This window comes from Vidua chalybeata, chromosome 9 (genome assembly GCF_026979565.1).
Source record: "Vidua chalybeata isolate OUT-0048 chromosome 9, bVidCha1 merged haplotype, whole genome shotgun sequence".
NCBI classification, from domain to species: domain Eukaryota; kingdom Metazoa; phylum Chordata; class Aves; order Passeriformes; family Viduidae; genus Vidua; species Vidua chalybeata.
Window position 1 is genome coordinate 7,203,554 of NC_071538.1, and position 19,069 is coordinate 7,222,622.

The 19,069-nt window shown below is 44.2% G+C and overlaps 1 protein-coding gene across 2 annotated transcripts in view; it reads right to left on the reverse strand.

The window, feature by feature from the left end:
- The window catches only part of PATJ (PATJ crumbs cell polarity complex component), a 134,339-nt gene that overhangs the window by 86,493 nt on the left and 28,777 nt on the right, over positions 1-19,069 (reverse strand). For both annotated transcript variants that reach the window (XM_053950420.1, XM_053950421.1), the window contains exons 16-19: positions 5,599-5,808; positions 4,648-4,767; positions 1,472-1,846; positions 169-289 (exon numbers count right to left, since the gene is read on the reverse strand). In XM_053950420.1, the coding sequence (XP_053806395.1) occupies positions 169-289; positions 1,472-1,846; positions 4,648-4,767; positions 5,599-5,808 (826 nt within the window). The remainder of the gene's footprint in view (positions 1-168; positions 290-1,471; positions 1,847-4,647; positions 4,768-5,598; positions 5,809-19,069) is intronic.

A 19,069-nucleotide genomic window follows, 5' to 3' on the forward strand; every position in this document is an offset into this window, starting at 1 on the left:
GGAGGAAGCAAGATTAAAAAGGTGAAACCCATTTAATGCCAGACTGTCTTGAGCCTGCAGAACTCTTGATTTTAATATTTTCTCATTTGAAAGTATTTTTGTTTTGGTAAAAAAAATTGAAATTTGTAAATACGAAATTATGAGATAAAGAGAAACCTTCTTACAAACCTAAATTCATCTCAGTTTTCACTTCTGACTGGGTAGTTTCAGTATCAAATATGTCTTTTTGGTAGCTGCTGGGAGCTGTGGTTCCAGAAAAGTGTGACCTTATAGCAGCATTCTCTTCACACTTCACAGAGGAGAAAAGAAGTAATTAAAGTTAGAAAGCAATGGCATTAACTTATACAGGGGTATTTGACAGGAACATTAATTTTTACAGCAAACATACACATTTCCTCAGCTACATTCATATTTATTCAGGTAACTATGAAATACTAACTGCTCATTTAAATACTAACTGCTCATTTATGCACTGCATTAAGAAGAGGCATGAGAAATGTTATATGCAGTTGAAATATAAAGCAACTGTATCTTTCTCCTCACCTGCAATTCAGACAAAAATTTCTTTACTCCTGCTCATTTGTTTTTTGTAAGTAACAAACAAATAAATTTAATATTGTGCACTCTGGTATAAAACTGTCAGTAGAAACTTCATTTTATCTGTTTATACACATACTGCTTAAGGGGACAAGCCAAACAAAACTGAAATTCTCCGTGGCTGTGATGTCAAATCCTTTTCCACTCCATTTTTTTTCATGTAAAAGCAAACACGCCTCAGAAGCTGGTGCATGGGAGGCTGATAATATCACTTTTTTGTTTGGTGAGGGGAGGAACAAAGAATCAGAAGGAAAAAATAATTCTCAGTACTGGAGAAAGATGCATAAATAAGAGTTTTGCAATGTACCTGAACCTGCCTCCTCCTACTCCTCAATCCACCACTATCCTTGCCACAATTCCTTCCACCATATCATTTTTTACTCAAATACACAATCTGGCTGAAGGAACAGATTGGGGTTTAAAAAAAAATGAGGAAAAGAGGGAGTTCCTTTCACTGAAGCCTCTGGACTCTCAAACCCATGAAGTGACATTCTGCTGTTCCTGACATGCCCCATATCAGCACGGCTTCCAAAAAAAAAACAAAAAAAAAAAAAAAAAACAAAAAAAAACAAAAACCCAAACCCACAAGATTTTGGGTAAAAAGACAAACTCAGGATGCCTGTAAATACACCAATCACATATTTCACTCCAGCAGGCAAATACACAGACAATAAGTTACCTAAAAAACCTTCCAAAATGTGCAAAAAGATAGATTGGTGTCTGCTAGCGGTACGCAAGTAAATAAATCAAATTTCTAAATTTAATGAATTAAATTCTAGTCATTAAAACCCTAGAGAGAGTCCTGAGGGTTTAGTTTTGGAGTCTGCCCTGAGGGATCTGTGCTCAGCACGGAGACCAGCACAGCATTCCTTACCATTTGATCTTTCCTGAATGGATATTCCAGGGACTCTTTGGCACTTAGGCTAACACTGGATCTTAAATCTTGTATTTCAGCAGCCTCCAGCTGCTTTGCCCATCGTTCTGTAGGCAGGTTCCTGTCTGAAGCTGCCTTCTCTCCACCTGGTGCATCATCACCTTTCAGGAAGTCTGAATCCTCCTCATACTCCTCATCCACCAACATTTCCCGTTCCTCCTCCACGTCCTCTGCTCTGGCTTTCAGAAACTCACACATCTCCCAGGACTCCTTCCCATACTCATCATCCTTCTGAGAGAGCTGAAATGACCTCCCCAAGTCCAAATGGGGCTCATCAACGAGTTCTTCTTTAAAAGGTACCTCGTCTCTGAAACCCTGCAAAGATCATGAAAGGAGCACAGATTTTACCCCATGTTTCCACCCCACTTTTTTAAAGCTATGCTTCGTTTTTTGCCCACATTAAAATTACATCCTGATTTTTAAAGTGAAAATCTTCTACATTCTGCATTTTCTACAAGGAAATAGACTCTCTGACTTATGGTTTTAACACCAAAAGTAGACAGTGCAATTATTTTTTTTTCAATATGTAAAGAAATTTAAGTCACACAGCTTAGATGCTGCTGCAGCCATTCGGAAAAACCAATCTGGACTGAAGTTAGGGAAAGAAATTGTTAATTAACACTAAAGCAGCCATAGGAAAAAGTACATATAAATCTAGTTAAAGTATCTCTGTGCTTCACACATATCTGCTGTTGCTTTATGAATGCATGAACATTTCTTAAAATGCTATCAGCTAAATAAACAGTCCAAGAGTTTGCTTATGCAACTCTGTCAGCAAGTTAAAACCCCCCCAAAAAAACACAAATAAAAGCCATACTTGCTTGTCCCTACCTTGGATATTCCATCCAACTTTTAACCTGGGGCAGAGGGGAAATGGAAGACCCACATACCCCAAAAAAATAAAAAGTATATAAATGACTGTTCATTACTTTCCTGTTTTAAGGAGAACAGTGCTCAAACCACAGAGCAACAAACCAAAAAAAAAACCAACAAAACCAAGGGAAAAGGTATTAAAACCCACTCTGAAAGATGTCACTCAGCAGTTCTTTTTCTGGGATCTGTCACGTGCTCCCCCAGCCTCCAACATCTCCTGTTTCTCCCAAATGGAATGGGGTGCTGTTCATTGGCTCACTGTGAGGCTGCACAGGCAGCTGGGATCTTCTGCCCTGCACTTATCCCAGAATTTTTGCCACACACTGAGAGCTTTCCCCTTTTATTTTTCCTTCAAGCCACCAAGTCTCTGTGGCCCAAAGAACCCCCAAACCCAACCTCAACACCCCAAGCCCCCAGACTCCAAAACCAACGGACAGATTCAGGGCTCCTTCCTCAGAAATGTTTTTGTTTCTGCTTCCTGCCCCTTGCCAGACTCCCCACGGCACTGCACCACTTCTGACCTTCGGTGTCAGGATCCTGTTTTGTTACATTTGTACAAATACAGAAGGAAAGCCCCCAGACACTGCCGAGATGTTTGTATAGTTCAAGTGAGAGGCAGGAGAGAAAACAGGAGAGAGGCAGGAGCACAAGGAAACAATGCAGCCAATAGCTGGCACAAGAGTAGAACACCAGCAACCCAGAAATTAGCCCATTTTATTAATTCAATTAGCATTAAATGTCCCTTGAATCCATTTGATCTGTGTACCTCGATCTCACAAAACACCCAGGCTGAAGAGATCCTAATTCTCTCCATTTTCACTTCATTTCCCTTGGCTCCTGCAGCGTCGTTCTCCCAACACCTCCCCAAGTCCAGGGCACATAAATCAGCTCTCTCTGCCCAGAACCACCCAGGGTTTGTGTCCCTGACCCAGCAGTTTGCTCTGCATCCTCCCTGACTGCTGCACTGCAGCACCAGAACACCACCAGCACACAGGGAATGCTGCAAACACGACACTGAAGCAAATAAAATCCTCAAATTCCATCATTTTGGGGTTGACATTCTGGTTGCCCGTGTCTCAGAGTGGGAGCCAGCAGAACACACCACCCCTGGCTACCTGTGTGAGCAGGTAAGATAATAAAAAATAATTTTAGCGACTTCCAAAGCTGTCACACATGAGGTGAAACAAAATGCAAGTAACTTCCCCTGCGGGTGTTTTGTCCAGATTGATCGTTCCAGTTTCAGGTCTTTAAATAAAATATTTTCTTTAAAATGACTTAATGACATTGGTTTTATTTAGGAAGTAGAAAACCAATCTGAGCTGCCAGAGGATAAATTCTAATTCCCTGCAACCCCTCCTATGCCCCCAGAAAGCAACAAATGCCATTTTACATTGTGAAAATCAGTAAATATAATTTATCATCATCCAGGATAATTTCTTCACAGTATACCTACATCTACCCTATAATACTTCTCCTTTTGGTGCTTCTACTCTACCATTTCAGCATTAAAAACAGGTTTGCATCCAGAGACAGGTACCCATGTTCAACTACAAGAAAATCTGGAATTTCTTTTTCCTCCTGTGTTGCAGTTCTGCATGCTCCTTTATGTGTTGTATTTTCTGGTGTAAAAAGAATACATTTACCAGCATGAATTTTGCAAAGCACTTGAGAACAGACGAAAGTTACAAGATATCCACATCTCTCCAGCCCTGCACTGGTGAGAACTGCAACATTATTGCCTATTACCCTGGTATCTGAGTTTCTCACTATCCTTAATGCCACATCCTCCCACAATAAACAGAATTATTTCTCAGATAGTAAGGACGAGGAGAGTTGAGGCAAGAGTAGAGAAATCACTCCAGAGAACATTAGAAGGCTATGAAGAAGAAAGTATTTCAAGAGTGCCTTATACTCTGAATTACTTTTTTGTTTTGCTTCATGACAATTAAAAGCATTCTGCTTCCATACTTTACTGTCTGAGCCCACCACTTCTGATTATAATAACAACACAGCATTCCTATTTCATATCCAAGGTAACCCAAGATATTTTAATGACATAATAAATTTGATAAGGCAGTCTGGGAGCTGCATTGTTAAGAGCTCCCAATGCACTTGGCACAGTTTGCTGATAGAGGGAATCCAATACTTTTGGTCTTATCTGAAAAATATACTGTATTTTTTACTTTTAAACATCATTTCCTGTCTGTATAAACTGGAGTTTGACCAAAAAAGTAACCAAATACCTGTGGGGCTTCAAGTATTACTGAGAAATTTGTGTTATCTATTGGTTCTGGAGACCCAGGGCTGCTTTTGATGCTGTTGTTATCCACACCGTGCATTCTCTCCTCCTCTCTGCTTTCTCCCTAAGAAAGGTAATCCAAACAATGAGTCAGGAAAACAGCAACAAAAAAATTCCCACATCTTTCAAAAAATTAAAAGGGAGAAGGAGAACCGGCCATTGGAAAAGAATTATAAAAATAGAAAGTCAAATATGGAGAAGTCAACAGCTTTTATTCTTTGAACATATTGGTTCAGATGCACTAAGACCTAAAGAGATGTGTAGGAAGGGAAGACAAATACAAGGTTATGAAAAACAAAATACCAATTTTCAAAAAAGGAAATAATATATTTAACAGCCTTCCTACACTCCTATTTCACAACTCCTCTACCACTTAGAATTACAAGCACTTTCTGTTAACTGGGGCTTTAATTAATTTTGCCTGGGTGCCCTTGATGAACAATACTGCAGCATTCCCCAGTACACTACTGTTCCAAAGCCTTGATTCCAGAAAAGGGAAATTCTGCTTGAATTTACAGCCTTGACTTCAAACAGAGTAGCTTTCTTTGATGTCAGTGGAGCCCAAGCAAGCACTCAGCAGTGTCTGAGAGAGAAATGGGCTCCAGCACACGTTTAACTGGGCTGCCGAAGTGCTGGAACCTGTGCACAGCCCACATGGGTCTGCCCAGGCACATCTCCCAGTTCCACGTGGATGTTCTTGAAGGAGGAACTTGAGCATGCTGGTTTTGGACACCGAGCTGCCCATTTGCCAGGACTTTTGGCCCTCTCAAGGCACGGCAGCTCAGCTGTTTCCCAAATGCACACGTGCCCTACGCGGAATTCTCCCCGCAAACCCCACCCACAAATGCCACGGGATGAAATGAGAAAAAGAAAAAAAATTAAAATCAGTTCTTACCACTAAAGGCTTGCAGATTCCAAGGGAAACTGTACCCGGGGGCACAGATTTCAGCACTTCCACTGCCTCTGCCAAGGTGGCACCATCCAAGTGTTTCTCATTGACGAACACCAAGCGGTCGCCCGGCAAAATCTGCCCCCCGCGCTCGGCCACGCCACCGGCCACCAGGGAGCTGATCACAATGGCTGTCCCTGCTGGATCCAAGGGATCCTGTGGGGGGAAAATAACAAAACACAGCCCCAAGTGAAGGCCTTGAAAGATGATGTTTGTTTGGAGTGTGTTAAGGAGCGCTCAAGCACGTTCATCCTCTAATGCCACGGGACTGAAGCCCGCTGAGACGGTCAAAAAGCGCTGTCTGCTAACACTGCCAGGGCCCAGAGTGTGCAAAAAGGAAGATATTCCATCACTTGCCTAATCCATTAAGAAATGTTAAGATCTGAAAGGTGACCGATAGCCTGCCTGCCCTCTCCTTACACACACAGACACAGCCAGGCCGAGCTGCAAATAGAACAACAACGCTGGCAGCCTTCCACCAGCCTCCATCCAGCCTGGGACGGGCTAATGCCACAGAAAATAACCACTCTGCACGTCACCCGAGGGCCTCGGAGCAGCAGAAAGGGAGGCAAAAGGAACCACTGCAACGTCAGAAATGTAATTCGAAATATTAAGTTCAAATGGCACCCACAAATACTGAAGAAATAGCAGTTGATGTGGGGTGTGTCACTGCAGCGTTTCTGCTCTGTCAACTCCACGTGACACCTTAGAAGTGACATTTTCTCCACCTTAACAGGAGACAGCAACAGAAGAGTAACTAAGATTATTACTGAAGGAACACTGCAGTGGTGGATACAGAGAGTGTCATGCACAAAATATTACACACATTGTAAACTGGTGCAAAGATATCCACTTCACTTAATATTTTATCCTGTATTAGCCTTTGCTTTGCGTCCTGTACCATTTCTATCATGCCTTCACTTATTTAAAAAAATATTCTCCATTCAATAAGATTATAAATTATTATATACTGGTAGAAGGATATTAAGAAAAACATATGGGGTTTTAATTTTTTTATATGTATTCTGTTTCCTCATTTGTTTTTTTAAGATTGCAATTACAGCCTTTCTCCCCCTTGCTGGAGGCTCATAAAGTTCAGGAATGCTCCTTGAATGCACTGGGTCTCTAAATGCACAACCATGGACTGTTTTTCCCTCAGGACTTGCATCTTATTCAGGGCATGGGAGGGATAAAAAAAGGGCAAAATTCAAATCACAAAGACCACCGTGAATTCAGCACCTCAGTGTTAATTTGAAAACAGGAATGCTTTTTAAGCTCTTTATTTTTATATGACTATACACTGCTTTCCAAGGGCACATGTTTTTTAAGGTATGTGCAAACATATGAGGCAATGCCTGTAATATCTGTAAAAGGCTGAAATTAGAGAAGTGGAATTAGAGTTCAGCAGGAAGAGCCACGCTGGGGCTGGATTCAAGTAAATAAAGATTACCAACAATTCTCTCCTGTTCTTCTGCTCGATCCTGCCCTTTCACAATTTTATAATTTTACGGTTTATCCGCAGTGCACACAAGATGTTTCCTCCTGAGTGTCCTGTCCTGGCAGCCAAGCCCAGCAGGTTCCCTGTGTTTGCCTCCTGTGCCAAGGTGCTCGAGCTGCCCGAGTTGTCTGTGCCCAAACCTGCTGCACCTGGTGCTGAGGGAGGATTCCCTGAGCTTCCAACAGCATCCCCTCAGGAGATTTCCAGGAATGAACCAAAGCCTGGCAAGTTCAGAAGAGGAATCCAAAGGGATTCCAAAATGTGAAGGCAAAAAGTAGAAAACTGAAGTTACTGCTGCCCTTTGTTCTTGCCAGCAAACCCCAACAACCCTGGAACCAGCACAGACTTCTAGACTGGTTTTAACCTGGGGGTTTGCTCCACTGCAAATTAGAAATAACCTTCTGGACACCTCTGCAGACTCAGGATCCAGACAGCTCCTTCCCAGCAAGCAAGGCACTGTTCACATGAGGGAGGCTTTGCTGGAGAACTAAACCAGCAAGTTTTCCTATCATGGGCTCATCTTGCTGTGGCCAGGGAGGTTTATGCTGGTTCCCTGAATGGGTGAATGCTCTCTCAGCAAAACAACACCTTTGCTGACACAACAGCTTTTATAATATGACTTTTGCTGGCTTAGCTATATTGATAAAAAAATGAACGAAACAAACCCAGCACTCACTCCCATCCATGCAGATAAGCTGACAAAATTCTGTGAGTGAAGGACTGGCCAAGTATTTTCGGTGCTGGCTGAACCAGGTTCAAAGCCCTGCTCTGTCTGGTCTAAATCAGTTCTTTTCTGGGTTCTGGATCAGAACCACTTAAGCAGGACATGGGAACCTCACCATCAGCTGTTTCTGTGCAGGGTCAGTGGCCTAACTACCACATCTCTGAGGAGAAGCAGTCCTGTTTCAACTCACCACTGAAATAAAAACAGTCTTGCTCAATAAATCATCATGTTTTGGTATGAAATAATTTAGCTGAAAGAAGAGTTCCAAAAGGAAGAGAGATCCTGCAAAGAAGCAGCTCTAGGCAGAGAAGTTTTGAGGACAATGTGGTTATTTTCCCTGCTTCACAACTCACACGAACACAAGCCGTGCACAGGAATTGCTTCATGAAGAGCAGCAGAAATCTTAAAAAAGGGGGCCCACATTAAAAACTGTTGTGCAGGCAAGTAGGAAACAATTCCACTGCTGATTTCAAGCAGAGGGAGCTATTGTACAGGGAGAGGAGAGCGGGATGAGCTGCACAGTGAGAGCTCAGCAGCAGCACCAGCAGTGCTCAGAACCTCAGGGCTCACCAGCGGCTGAATCACGACGTGATTGCCACGAGGAATGCAACAAAAGCTGCACAAGAAGGCACAGACCCACTGAACTTCAAGGTGTAATCATATATATCCATATTCTCTCAGTAATTTAATATTCTAGCACAACGGTGGGTTGCACTGTGCTTTCCTTATCTAAACCAAAGGAACACTGGGATTTCTTTGAAACCTTGCCTTATGATTTACCCTTGACCCCAAGCACACCCTAAAGAACCACCTGCTGAAACAAGACAGCAAACACCAAACCCACATTTTCTAAATGGTGAGTGCCACTGGGCTGTGAGGGCTGTTGTCTTGTTTTTGAAAGAAAGCAGTGCTTGCAGCAGGATGAAAAACAGATCCTTTCCTTCTATACTAAGTGCAAAAGGTACAGTTTGTATAAAGTTAGTACAGTTAAAAGGCAAGTTCACTCCCACAGTGGGATGTCAGGGCTGCCTCAGCTAGAACCATTCCAAGTTACCAAAGAGCACCAGTGTGACTGCACACCTACCCTGAGGCTCTACACTCATTTTACTTGGCTCAAAGTGATTTTTAGTCACCAGCAGGCAGGAGCACATTTCAGCCTCTACTTTAAAGTGAAGGCTAGTTTACTGTGATGGAGTTTGCAACTCTTCCCCCCAAACCCAGAAGTGATACAATTTCAATATTTCAAGAAATTATCACGTGGCTTTGTATCAGAGCACAAGGGGAGTGCAATGGACAATCCCATGCAAACTAGCCATGTTAAAATGAGCACGAATCAGAGAAACATTAAGGCTGGAAAAGACCTCCAAGATCGCCATGAACAGGCCTCGGCACATTTAAAGAGGAACTTTTACCTTTCCTGAAGGATTCCTTTACACCAATCATTTACGAGCAACGAGGAAAAGAATCGGACTGCAAAGCAGCGAGGAGACAAACCCCCTGAAGCCAAAAGCTCATTTTTAAGAGAAGAATCACACGTTGGAACGTTTGCCACTTGTGTAAACGCTGAGAGCTGACCCCTGCCATGCAGCAGCAGCAGCCCAGGACAGTGGCCCCCAGTAGCCCCCTCTGAGGAACTCCTGTGCTGCAGCTGCCGTCCTCCCCTCTGTGCCCGAGCCAGCCATGGACTCTAGGAGCTTGTTTAAAATAGCCACAATTTATTCATACTTAGCACACCATATATTTAACTACGCTGAACCATAGCTTTTCCCTTCTCCCCGCCGCTCCTCATCAAAACCCACAAATGTTTCCCGGAGTCCAGGTGTCAAATTTTTCTCCTTATTTTCAGAGCCTCGTTTGTTCTGGATCCATTTAGCAGTGGAGAGTCAGGCAGGGGCCACTGCAGTTGCTGCCTCTGGGATCCCTGGGTTTGGGGCAGTATGAAATCTCTTAAAAACCTGAGCTCTGCTAAAATGTTAAGAGTCCCAGGGGCGAAGAGAGCCCCACGTGCAACGCTGGAGCTGCAACTTTATTGTGGCTTCCACTGCCACGGGCACCGAACACCCGCACTCAGAATGCCTTAGGAAGCAAACCTGAGACAGAACCCAGTGCAGCTGACCTGTGCCCATCCTGCTGGGAAAGAAAAGTGATAAACCATGCTGGCTGCTCCCTTCTCCCTCCCAAAAGGTGAGGTGTGCAGCAGCCTAGAGAGGGCACTCCAGGCCAGCCCAGCTCCCACCACCGCAGGCATTCCCTGCTCTGAGAACCCATCCATCCAGCCAGCCCCTCCCCGGGCTGAGGATGAGGAGCACTGAAACTGCAGCTCCACTGGATGGGAGCAGCTCCCACGTTTGCTGGGGTTTTGTTTGTGTTTTGCTTTTTCTAAAGGCTCCTATGAAAATGTGAGACAAAGCTGCGGGTGACTGACATTCCCTGTGCAAAGTCACTCTCACTTAGTTACAGGCTATATTAGTTTTGGCATCACTTGAGATCTAAATCCAGCTAGCCCGACTTCCTAGAATATTTCAGCTTTCTTCAAGCAACAAACTGCCTGCTGCCACAAAAACACACATCCAAAATAGCACGGCCAAGGATCCCAAAAGAAACAGTTTGAAACTTTTTTTTCCCCCCTGTGCCATTTTTTTGATTTATCTGAACATTTTTACAAGTGCCAATTTGTATACTGCAGGTTTCTGTGAGGGAGCCAAAACAAACGCCTTGGAGCTCAGAGGTCAGAGCAGCCCAGCTTCATTACATTTTGCATGGGACCACTTCCAGGTCTAACACACATATATCCATATTTTGAACTCTTCAGTGAATAAGATACCAGGCTGAAAGACTCTTAGACACAACACTTTTGATGCTGAACAAGGAAAAGACACCCGTCAACAGTGAAAAGAAGCAGAGGCATTTTATGTTTGTCTCACTATTATGTAGAACAAAGGTAGAAGTGCACATGAGTAATGTACCTGCATGCTCAGCCTTGTGAAATTACTCAAAATACTCATCCATGCTCTCATTTTGTGAAGTGCCTGTGGTTCCCTTTGCAGAGCCACCCTCCACAATGGGATGCAAGAGCCAAGACTGACAAGCACCCTTTTTCTGTGCCTTCTCAAAGTGCCTCCAACAGACAGGGAAGAGAGGGAGAGCCAGCTGTGAGTGAGGTCTGATTCCCTCCTTAACGTGGCCTCACTTTAGGGGTGAGTCTCGAGGTCCAAACCTTCTGTTCACTCACTCCAACATGTTTACAGCAGTTGGCTGTAGGAACTGCCAAAGGCACTCTAAGGCCTGGAAAAACATCCCTGAGGAAGTGCTCCACTGGTTTTCGTTAGATCCACTGCATCTGAGTGAAATTCGAAGCATTTCAGACCTGTTTCTGCCTCTTCCACTCGGATTGCAGTCAGCAGGACTGCTCAGGAAGGAGATTACACAACGCACAGCCTCAGAGAAATAAACTGCAGGCCGATGTGCTGAAGCAACACAAACTTAAATACAGAGCAGTATTCAAGGAGGAACGCTGAACTTTGCTGTGATGTAAGGCAAAGCACTGAAAATAAAACATTACTATTTATTGATCTGCAGTGAGGGAATAAAGCAATGAATTTCAGAAGCTCTGGTGTGCAGCCGGCATTAATCAAAACTTCTGTCGTGGGAAATGTCAGCAAAGGAACAGGAATTCGCAGGGAAGGGGAAAAAAACCAGCAGCAAACCACAAAGAGCCCCACCCAAAGGAGGAGAGGGAACAGCAAAATAAAGAGGAGGAGGAGGAGGAGGTGGCACAATGGGTTTCCCACACCAAGCTTTCATCATGTGGGATCTGAAATCCTATCGGCCTCCCCCAGCAAGAAGGAACACGGTGGCCGGCGGTGACTCGGCCGCGTGGGCCTGGCAGGGCTGGAGAGCACAGCACAGTCCCCACCCCTCTGCTGTGGACCTGGGACCCCAAGGGGAAAGACCTCACACACTACTGCTCTTCCCAAACAAAAGGATCAAAGACAGGCAGCGGCTCCGGGCGTTCTCGGCGTCACCGTGCAGTGGACTCAGGTGCCTGTCGCTATCTTTTAATTTATCAAACTTCTCAATCCATCTAAGGTTTTATCCGCCTTTCATATTTGCTCTCGACAGAGCTAAAGTCTCAGGGATTACATTCATTAGACTCTCTTAATATCTTAGACTTTCAGACTTTCCAGCTCCAGAAAAAACACACTGAGTGCTGACTACAGGGAAATGCCACGGAGATAAGGAAAAAAAAAAAATCCCTGAACTCATAAGGAAGTGGAGGAAAGCCACTGTGTGATGAGATAAAGAAGGGATAGAGATGTGTGGGAAAGAAGAAAAAAATACCAACAAGTCAAGGGAAAAAAAGTATAAATGGTATCACCTACACAGCCTGTGCTCAGTGGGCCCTAACACAGGTTATGGGTTTGATCAACTTTCAGACTCAAAGGATTCCTGAACTCAAAATCCAAGCAGAGAGCCCAGCAGCACTTACACCAGCGAGGTGAGCCAGCCTCAGCACTGGTCCAAGTCTGAGGAAGTGCAGGATGCGTTTTTACACAAACCAGAGCTCTCCTCTGCATGAAAACCTTGCTTCACAAACAGCAAACACATGAATTATGGAAGACTTGCTGCAGAAAAAGCTGCAAAATAAAAGTGGGGACAGAGGACAGGCTGGGTTTTATGCAACAAGGATCTGCAAACAGTGATTTGGCCCAAAGAATCACAGAATGCCAGACTGGGTTGGGTTGAAAGGGAACTTAAAGCTCATCTCATTCCAGCCCCTGCCATGGGCAGGGACAATTTCCACTATCCCAGGGGGCTCAGAATGCCATCCAGCCTGGCCTTGAACACTTCCAGGGATGAGGAACAGGGCGGATGAAGGAGCAGACAGGAGGGTTGGTAGAAAGGTTGCAGAGAATTTTAAGGCTACAGTGAATCACGTTGAGAACAGACAGAAAATTCCACGTGCAACAGGATTCCTTGGATTTGGGGAGCAGCATCTTCCAGCAGGGTGAGGTACTAAGAAAACAGAACACCTCATAACTTCCATGAGTTTTCAGGATGCTTCATGCTTATCCATCAGCACCACCATATACCTCAAATCTCATCATTTCAGAACAAATTCTGAGCTGTCTGGGCTGAGCTCTTCCACACCCACCGCTCCATCATCTCCACATGCCCACTGCCAGGCCAGCACAGCTTCCTCCAGCCTCATCCACATGATCTCAGCCTGGCTGAGATTTACCAAGTGGTTAACAGAAAATCCAGCTACAGCTTTGTCCCTTTAAATTCTCGCCTTCTCTCGCAGGCAGAAGACATCTGTGGAATAATAATGAATTTCTTTGGTTTGGGGTTTTTTGTTTTTATTAAAAGCTATTCTTTCTAGCAGGAAATGAAAAAGAACAACCAGATTGGAGAATTTGGGGGAAGAAGGGAAAACATTTCTAAAGGTTAATAGCAATAATACTGCTCAGCATTTATTTCGTGGATATGCGACAAAGCAAAGAAAAACAGATGTTTCCAGTAATGCTCCAGTTTCTCTGCAAACTCAGGTATTGTCCAGAGCTGCTGCAGCTCACAGGGACAGGAGGCATGTCCTACAGTTTGCTCTAGAAGACAGCAAAAGGAGGGATTAGGAAAATCTCTGTCCTTTACTGAATGCTGATCTGGGGATCAGCACAGCTTTGTGAAAGGCAGGTCCTGCTCAGCCAAAATCTGCTGCCCTGGGCTTGGCTGGGGTAACCCATGGCTGAGAGAAGAACACTTTAATAACTGAATAAAGCCAAAGATAATAGCAATGCTAATACCAATAAATATAATGAAAAGGGACATAACAAAAAGAGAGAGGGGAATAAAACCTGAGAAAAAGAAGTGGTGCACAAATGCTGCTGCCCAGCCTGTTCCTGAGCAGTGATGCACCCCTCCTGGCCAACTCCCCCCATTTATAGATCATATAAACCATGTATCATGAGCATGATATCCTATGGAATATCCCTCTGGCTAGTTCAGATCACCTCTCCTGGCTTCTGGTGCTCCTCCTCACTGGCAGAGCATGGGAAACGGAGGAGTCCTTGACTCAGAGTAATCGCTACTTAGCAACAACTAAAACATTACCCTGTTATCAACATTGTTCTCATGCTGAATCCAAAACACAGCGCTGCACCAGCTACTTAGGAGGGAAATTAACTCCATCCCAGCCAAAACCACAACACCTGCTCAGTGTGGATGGGGGAAAGGCCGTGGATGTGTCTGCCTGGAATTCTGTGAAGCCTTTGATGCTTTTTCCCACAGAATTCTCCTGGAAAACCTGGCTGTGCAGGGCTTGGATGGCCAAGAAGGCCAATGGTACCTGGCTTTTGTCAGCACTGCTGTGGCAGCAGGACCAGGGCAGTGTCTGTCCCTTGTGCTGGGCACTGCTGAGGTACCTGGAATCCTGAGGTCACAAAAAGAAGGACATTGAGGGGCTGGAGCGTGTCCAGAGAAGGGAACAGAGCTGGGAAGGGGCTGGAGCACCAGGAGGGGCTGAGAGAGCTGAAAGGGGGTTCAGCCTGGAGAAAAGGAGCCTCATGGGGACCCTTGTGGCTCTGCACAGCTCCTGACAGGAGGGGACAGCCAAGGGGGTCAGGCTGTGCTGCCAGGAACAGGGACAGGAGGAGAGGGAATGGCCAAATTGCACCAGGGGAGATTTAGGTTGGCTACAAAGAAAAATTCCTTCCCCGAAAGGCTGTCTGTAGCAGAGGATTCCACAGCTGTCCAGACCTGGCAGAGCTGCCCAGGGCAGTGTTGGGAGTCCCCATCCCTGGAGGGATTTAAAATCCCTGTGGATGTGGCACTTGGGGACACGGGGCAGTGGCAGCCTTGGCAGTGCTGATGGGAACAGCTGGACTGAAAGGTCTCAGAGGGCTCTCCCAACCTGAATAATTCTATGAGATTCCTCCCTAACTTGCCCTTTAGAATGACTTCCTGCCTCCAGATCTCTTCCTGTGGGTCTGTCTGTATCTTTGGGTGAGATACACAGAAATCTCTTTGATTTCTTATTAAAGTGGTCTCTGCTCTCCCAAGGCATTAGTACTGCAGGTTTTGGAATCCACTAATCGTGAACACCTCAGAAACTTCTCCAGGAATGTGCTCAACTGCATTCACCAGCTCTTAGGTCCTGGAAAGTAGTTTTTAAGCTGAACTCCAAGAGAATTTTTCAAAAAGCTACACTGAAATTCAATTCATGACACACTATTAAGAATTATTTTACACATGAAGCAGCTTAATATGATTTAAAGGATGTAGAACTTTCCCATAGGGGGAGAGAAGCAAATCCTCCGTGAGATGAGTACCAACACAGTTGGTACTGAGGCTTACAGAACTTTGATGTTAATGAATGTGGATGGGTTGTAGAGATGGGAGAAAAGCTGCCTTTATCAGTTTTCCCAGTACCAAGCTGATAGCCATTGTAAAACTGCTTTTTAATACAGCTGTGCAGCTTTTGCCAGTAAGCCACAGGTTTCCATCACATGACCAGGTGAAAATGTGTTCAACAAAGACATGAATATGCTTCTTTGTTCATAACAAACTTATCACAAGAATAGACAAAGCTCAAATTATCACAAGAGGGCAAACGTTTAGCCAGCAACTTGTCAAAGCATTCCAGCCTGCATCTCACTGCTGAACAGACCGAGAAAGTAAAAAAAAATATATATAATCTACTTGAATACCACCTTCTACAAATAAGAAGTCAGTTTGCCTTTTTTTTTTTTTTTTTTTTTTTTGTAACTCTACATCTGGAGCCTGTTTGGGGCATAAAGAAAAGAGGAAAGATATTTGGAGACACTTAAATTGCTTCACTTCCTGCCGTGAATGACTATGCAGTGATTTCGTTAGAAAAGAGAAAACAATTGTTTCCCATGCTCCCTGGGAGAAGGACAAAACATAACCTGCTGAATGTGCAGCAAAAGAGACTTCAGTTCTACAGCACGAAAAACTGCTGCTCATAATAAAGGGAAGGCAGGAATAAGGCAGCTGTGGGGTCCCTATTGCTAGAGCACAGGAAAATCCCTGGAGCACTGACCCAGGCAGGCACAATCCACGCTGCTCCTCCAGCTCTGGGTAACCTGAAGCTCCTGAGTGCTGAAATGGCTCTTTCTGCTTCACTTGGAGCAGGTGAGTCCGTGAGTTCCTCCAGCCAGACAGCTCTCCAGGGCAGCTGGACTGTGCCAAAGCAAGCAGGCACTGGGGACTGATCTCTCAGCACAGACAGGGAGGAACAGCATCTCACAGTCCTTCCCAAGAGTTATGTAAAATGTCAAACCTCCCCGCTGCACCCCTCACCCTCTCCAGTTTCATGCACTCTGAAACAGCTGCTTTAAAAAGACTCTGACTTCAAAGCACAGTAAATTAAGCTCCACATAAAGTCCATTCAGCTTTTTGTTTAATTTGATAAAAGCTCATCAGACCATTCAAGTTACCTTCTGGTCAATACTGCCTCAAGAAATCTGCAATTCAGCTACCTGTGGTTTTTCCAATATTTCTGTAAAACATTACTGACAGAATCTATTGGCCTGCAACACATCAGGTCTTTGGTAAACACTGTTTCAGGGCTCAAAGAACTTTCTATCCTGCTGGGATCTCTTCATTTTCTCTATAAGTCTTTTGGGATTTTTCTTTCCTCTTGCTCTAAATGCCCTGGGGTCACAGTTGTTTTTTAAACAGCATCTCTTCTCTGTTTTAACTTGATAATGTACATTTCCATTTCTTTCTAAGGAAAAGGGACTGGTCTCAAAAACAATGGCTTAGCTCTGCCAGGAGGCTGGATGGGGCTTGGAGCAACTGGGTCTAGTGGAAGGTGCAGGGTTTGGAACTGGATGAGAGTTAAGATCCCTTCCAACCCAAACCATTCTGGGATTCTGTGATCAGTTCCAGGCTAGACAAATTTACTGTTAAGCTGGATACTTTCAGCTCTGCTGACAAAGAACACGAAATGCACTCACTGCAGCCCCTTTCCATCCCAGGTGATCCCAAATCACTCCACCAGCAGCTCCTGGGTCCCTCCCTCCCCACCAGAGCTCACTTGGCACTACCTGTGCCAGCAGCACCACATAAAGGTTAGTGAAGAGGTGAAAGGCAGAGCAACCTCTCCAAGTGAAAGGAGAAGGAAATGAAGGGAGGCAGAGTGTGTTACTCCACGGAGGAGCTGGCCAGGAGGCTGAGCAGCACAGCTTTTTAATGGCCAGGAGACCTCTGCAGTCTTCCCATCACAGCACCATCAAGAAAAAGCTGAGCCTGGCCTAGGAGCTTTCACCAGGTCCCAACACAGTGATGACAACAGAAAAAAAAAAAATAGGACATTTCATTTTAAGATGTCTTCAGTGTTTCTTATTTAAATGAAAGAAAAAAAAAATCCAGTGAAATCCATCATTTCAAGAATCCACAGGATGAGCTTCCCATCCACCTCCCCTCTGGCCAAGTACTGACCTTGCTGCCAGCAGAGCAGTAGTCCCAAAAATTTTACACTTCCTACAACATAACTACAAATTACAGCATTCAAAGGTTGCTGAAAAAAATGGTTTTTTTTAAATACATGTGGAGACCACAGGAAGACAAAGAATATCCTATATAAATACTATCCTGTCCTAGCAAAAGGGGTAACTCTACCCCAAAGTTTTATGAACCTTATTAAAAAAAGGAAGTTTCAAGCTCTATTTTAAGCTTTTAAATCCCTAAAGACAATGAAAAGAAAACACAGGACAAAGTAGAAATACTATTGATTATGCATAATTGGTATAATTAATTTGTAATTAGTTCATTAAAATATATAGGCATTGGAAATTATGCTTGTACATTTCTGGGAATATCCTGCAAGTCACTTGGGATGTGCTTATCATTTATTTGATAGATGAAACATTATTAGAAAGACAGCCCATTAAAAATTAATATGCCAGAGTAATAATTTTCTCGATCTCAGCATTCAGTTTTCCACGTACTCAGACTCCTATTCTGCCTCACAAAGAATTTATATTAATTCTGTTTTCCAGAGCATGACTTGGGAAGCACAGCATTTAGGACAACTGAGGCACAGCATCCTTTATGCTGAGCATGCAGCCAGTTTTGAGAAACAAAAACTGGCAAACATTATAAATTATATACCACAGGAGTGCTCAGCACAGCATCTAATTCTACAACCAAATTTAAGAGGGAAAGGTAAAAAGCTTTGTGCTTGAAAGCAAGTAGGAAGAAACTTCCAGAGCACTGGGAGCAGCCTGGTCTGTAGCTGCTGAGCATTTTTGTGCTTCTGCAGAGTGTCTGGCATCTCTCACTGCCAGAAATGGATGAGCAGGACTCCAGAGCTGCTTAAACCCTGCAGGGAACAGCCCCAGTCCCACCCTGGGGCTGGGATCCACCACTTCAAGGGTGCTGCTCCACTTCTGTGTGGGGCAAAGTCAGGTGGGGCAATAGAGCATCGCCACTGCTTAACCCTGATGCCACTTCCCTGCTCCCACTGAGCTTCCTGAAGCCCTTCCAGTATTTCTGAAGTGTCATTTCAGCCAACAGCTACAGAAATAATTGGATCTTAAAAACCCAGGACAGTCACATCACCTCCTCCAAGGTGGGTGTGCAACACCAAACTTTCCTTGAACTTCTGTAATGGACAGAGCCAGTCCTTGTGTGTTAATTACCAACAAAATCTCCCCTTCAAAAGCATTTTCCTCCCCACCCGACCTCCATCAACACTGTGGCAGCCAAGAAAGGCTGGTCACTCACCGATGATGAAGATGGGCCATGGCAAGACCCATCTTCATTGAAAAACACCTAAAAAAAATTTTTAGAATTGTGTTCTTCAAATGGAGCAAGATCAGCAGGGGACACACAGCACAAGCAGCATCATTTGCCATTATAAAGCTTGAATTTTCTCTTGTAAAACAAAGAGTATGTGCCTAAAAAAAAACACCTTTCATCTTTTAAAGAAGGGTCTCCAGGTCCTTTAAGGCACAATTAAACACTGCTGCAATTCTGTGCTTCCCAGCAAATCTGTGTTAAGAATTCCAAACACTCTCCCAGGAACCACACACAGTTTTGTTGTTTTTTTTTTTTTTTTTTTCCCTTGCTTCCACTGTAGCATGGACAATTATTTATTTTCTTTGCCTTGCACTCAAGGATGTGATGGATGTATTTACATAAACACACACACAGCCACAGATATCTCTCTA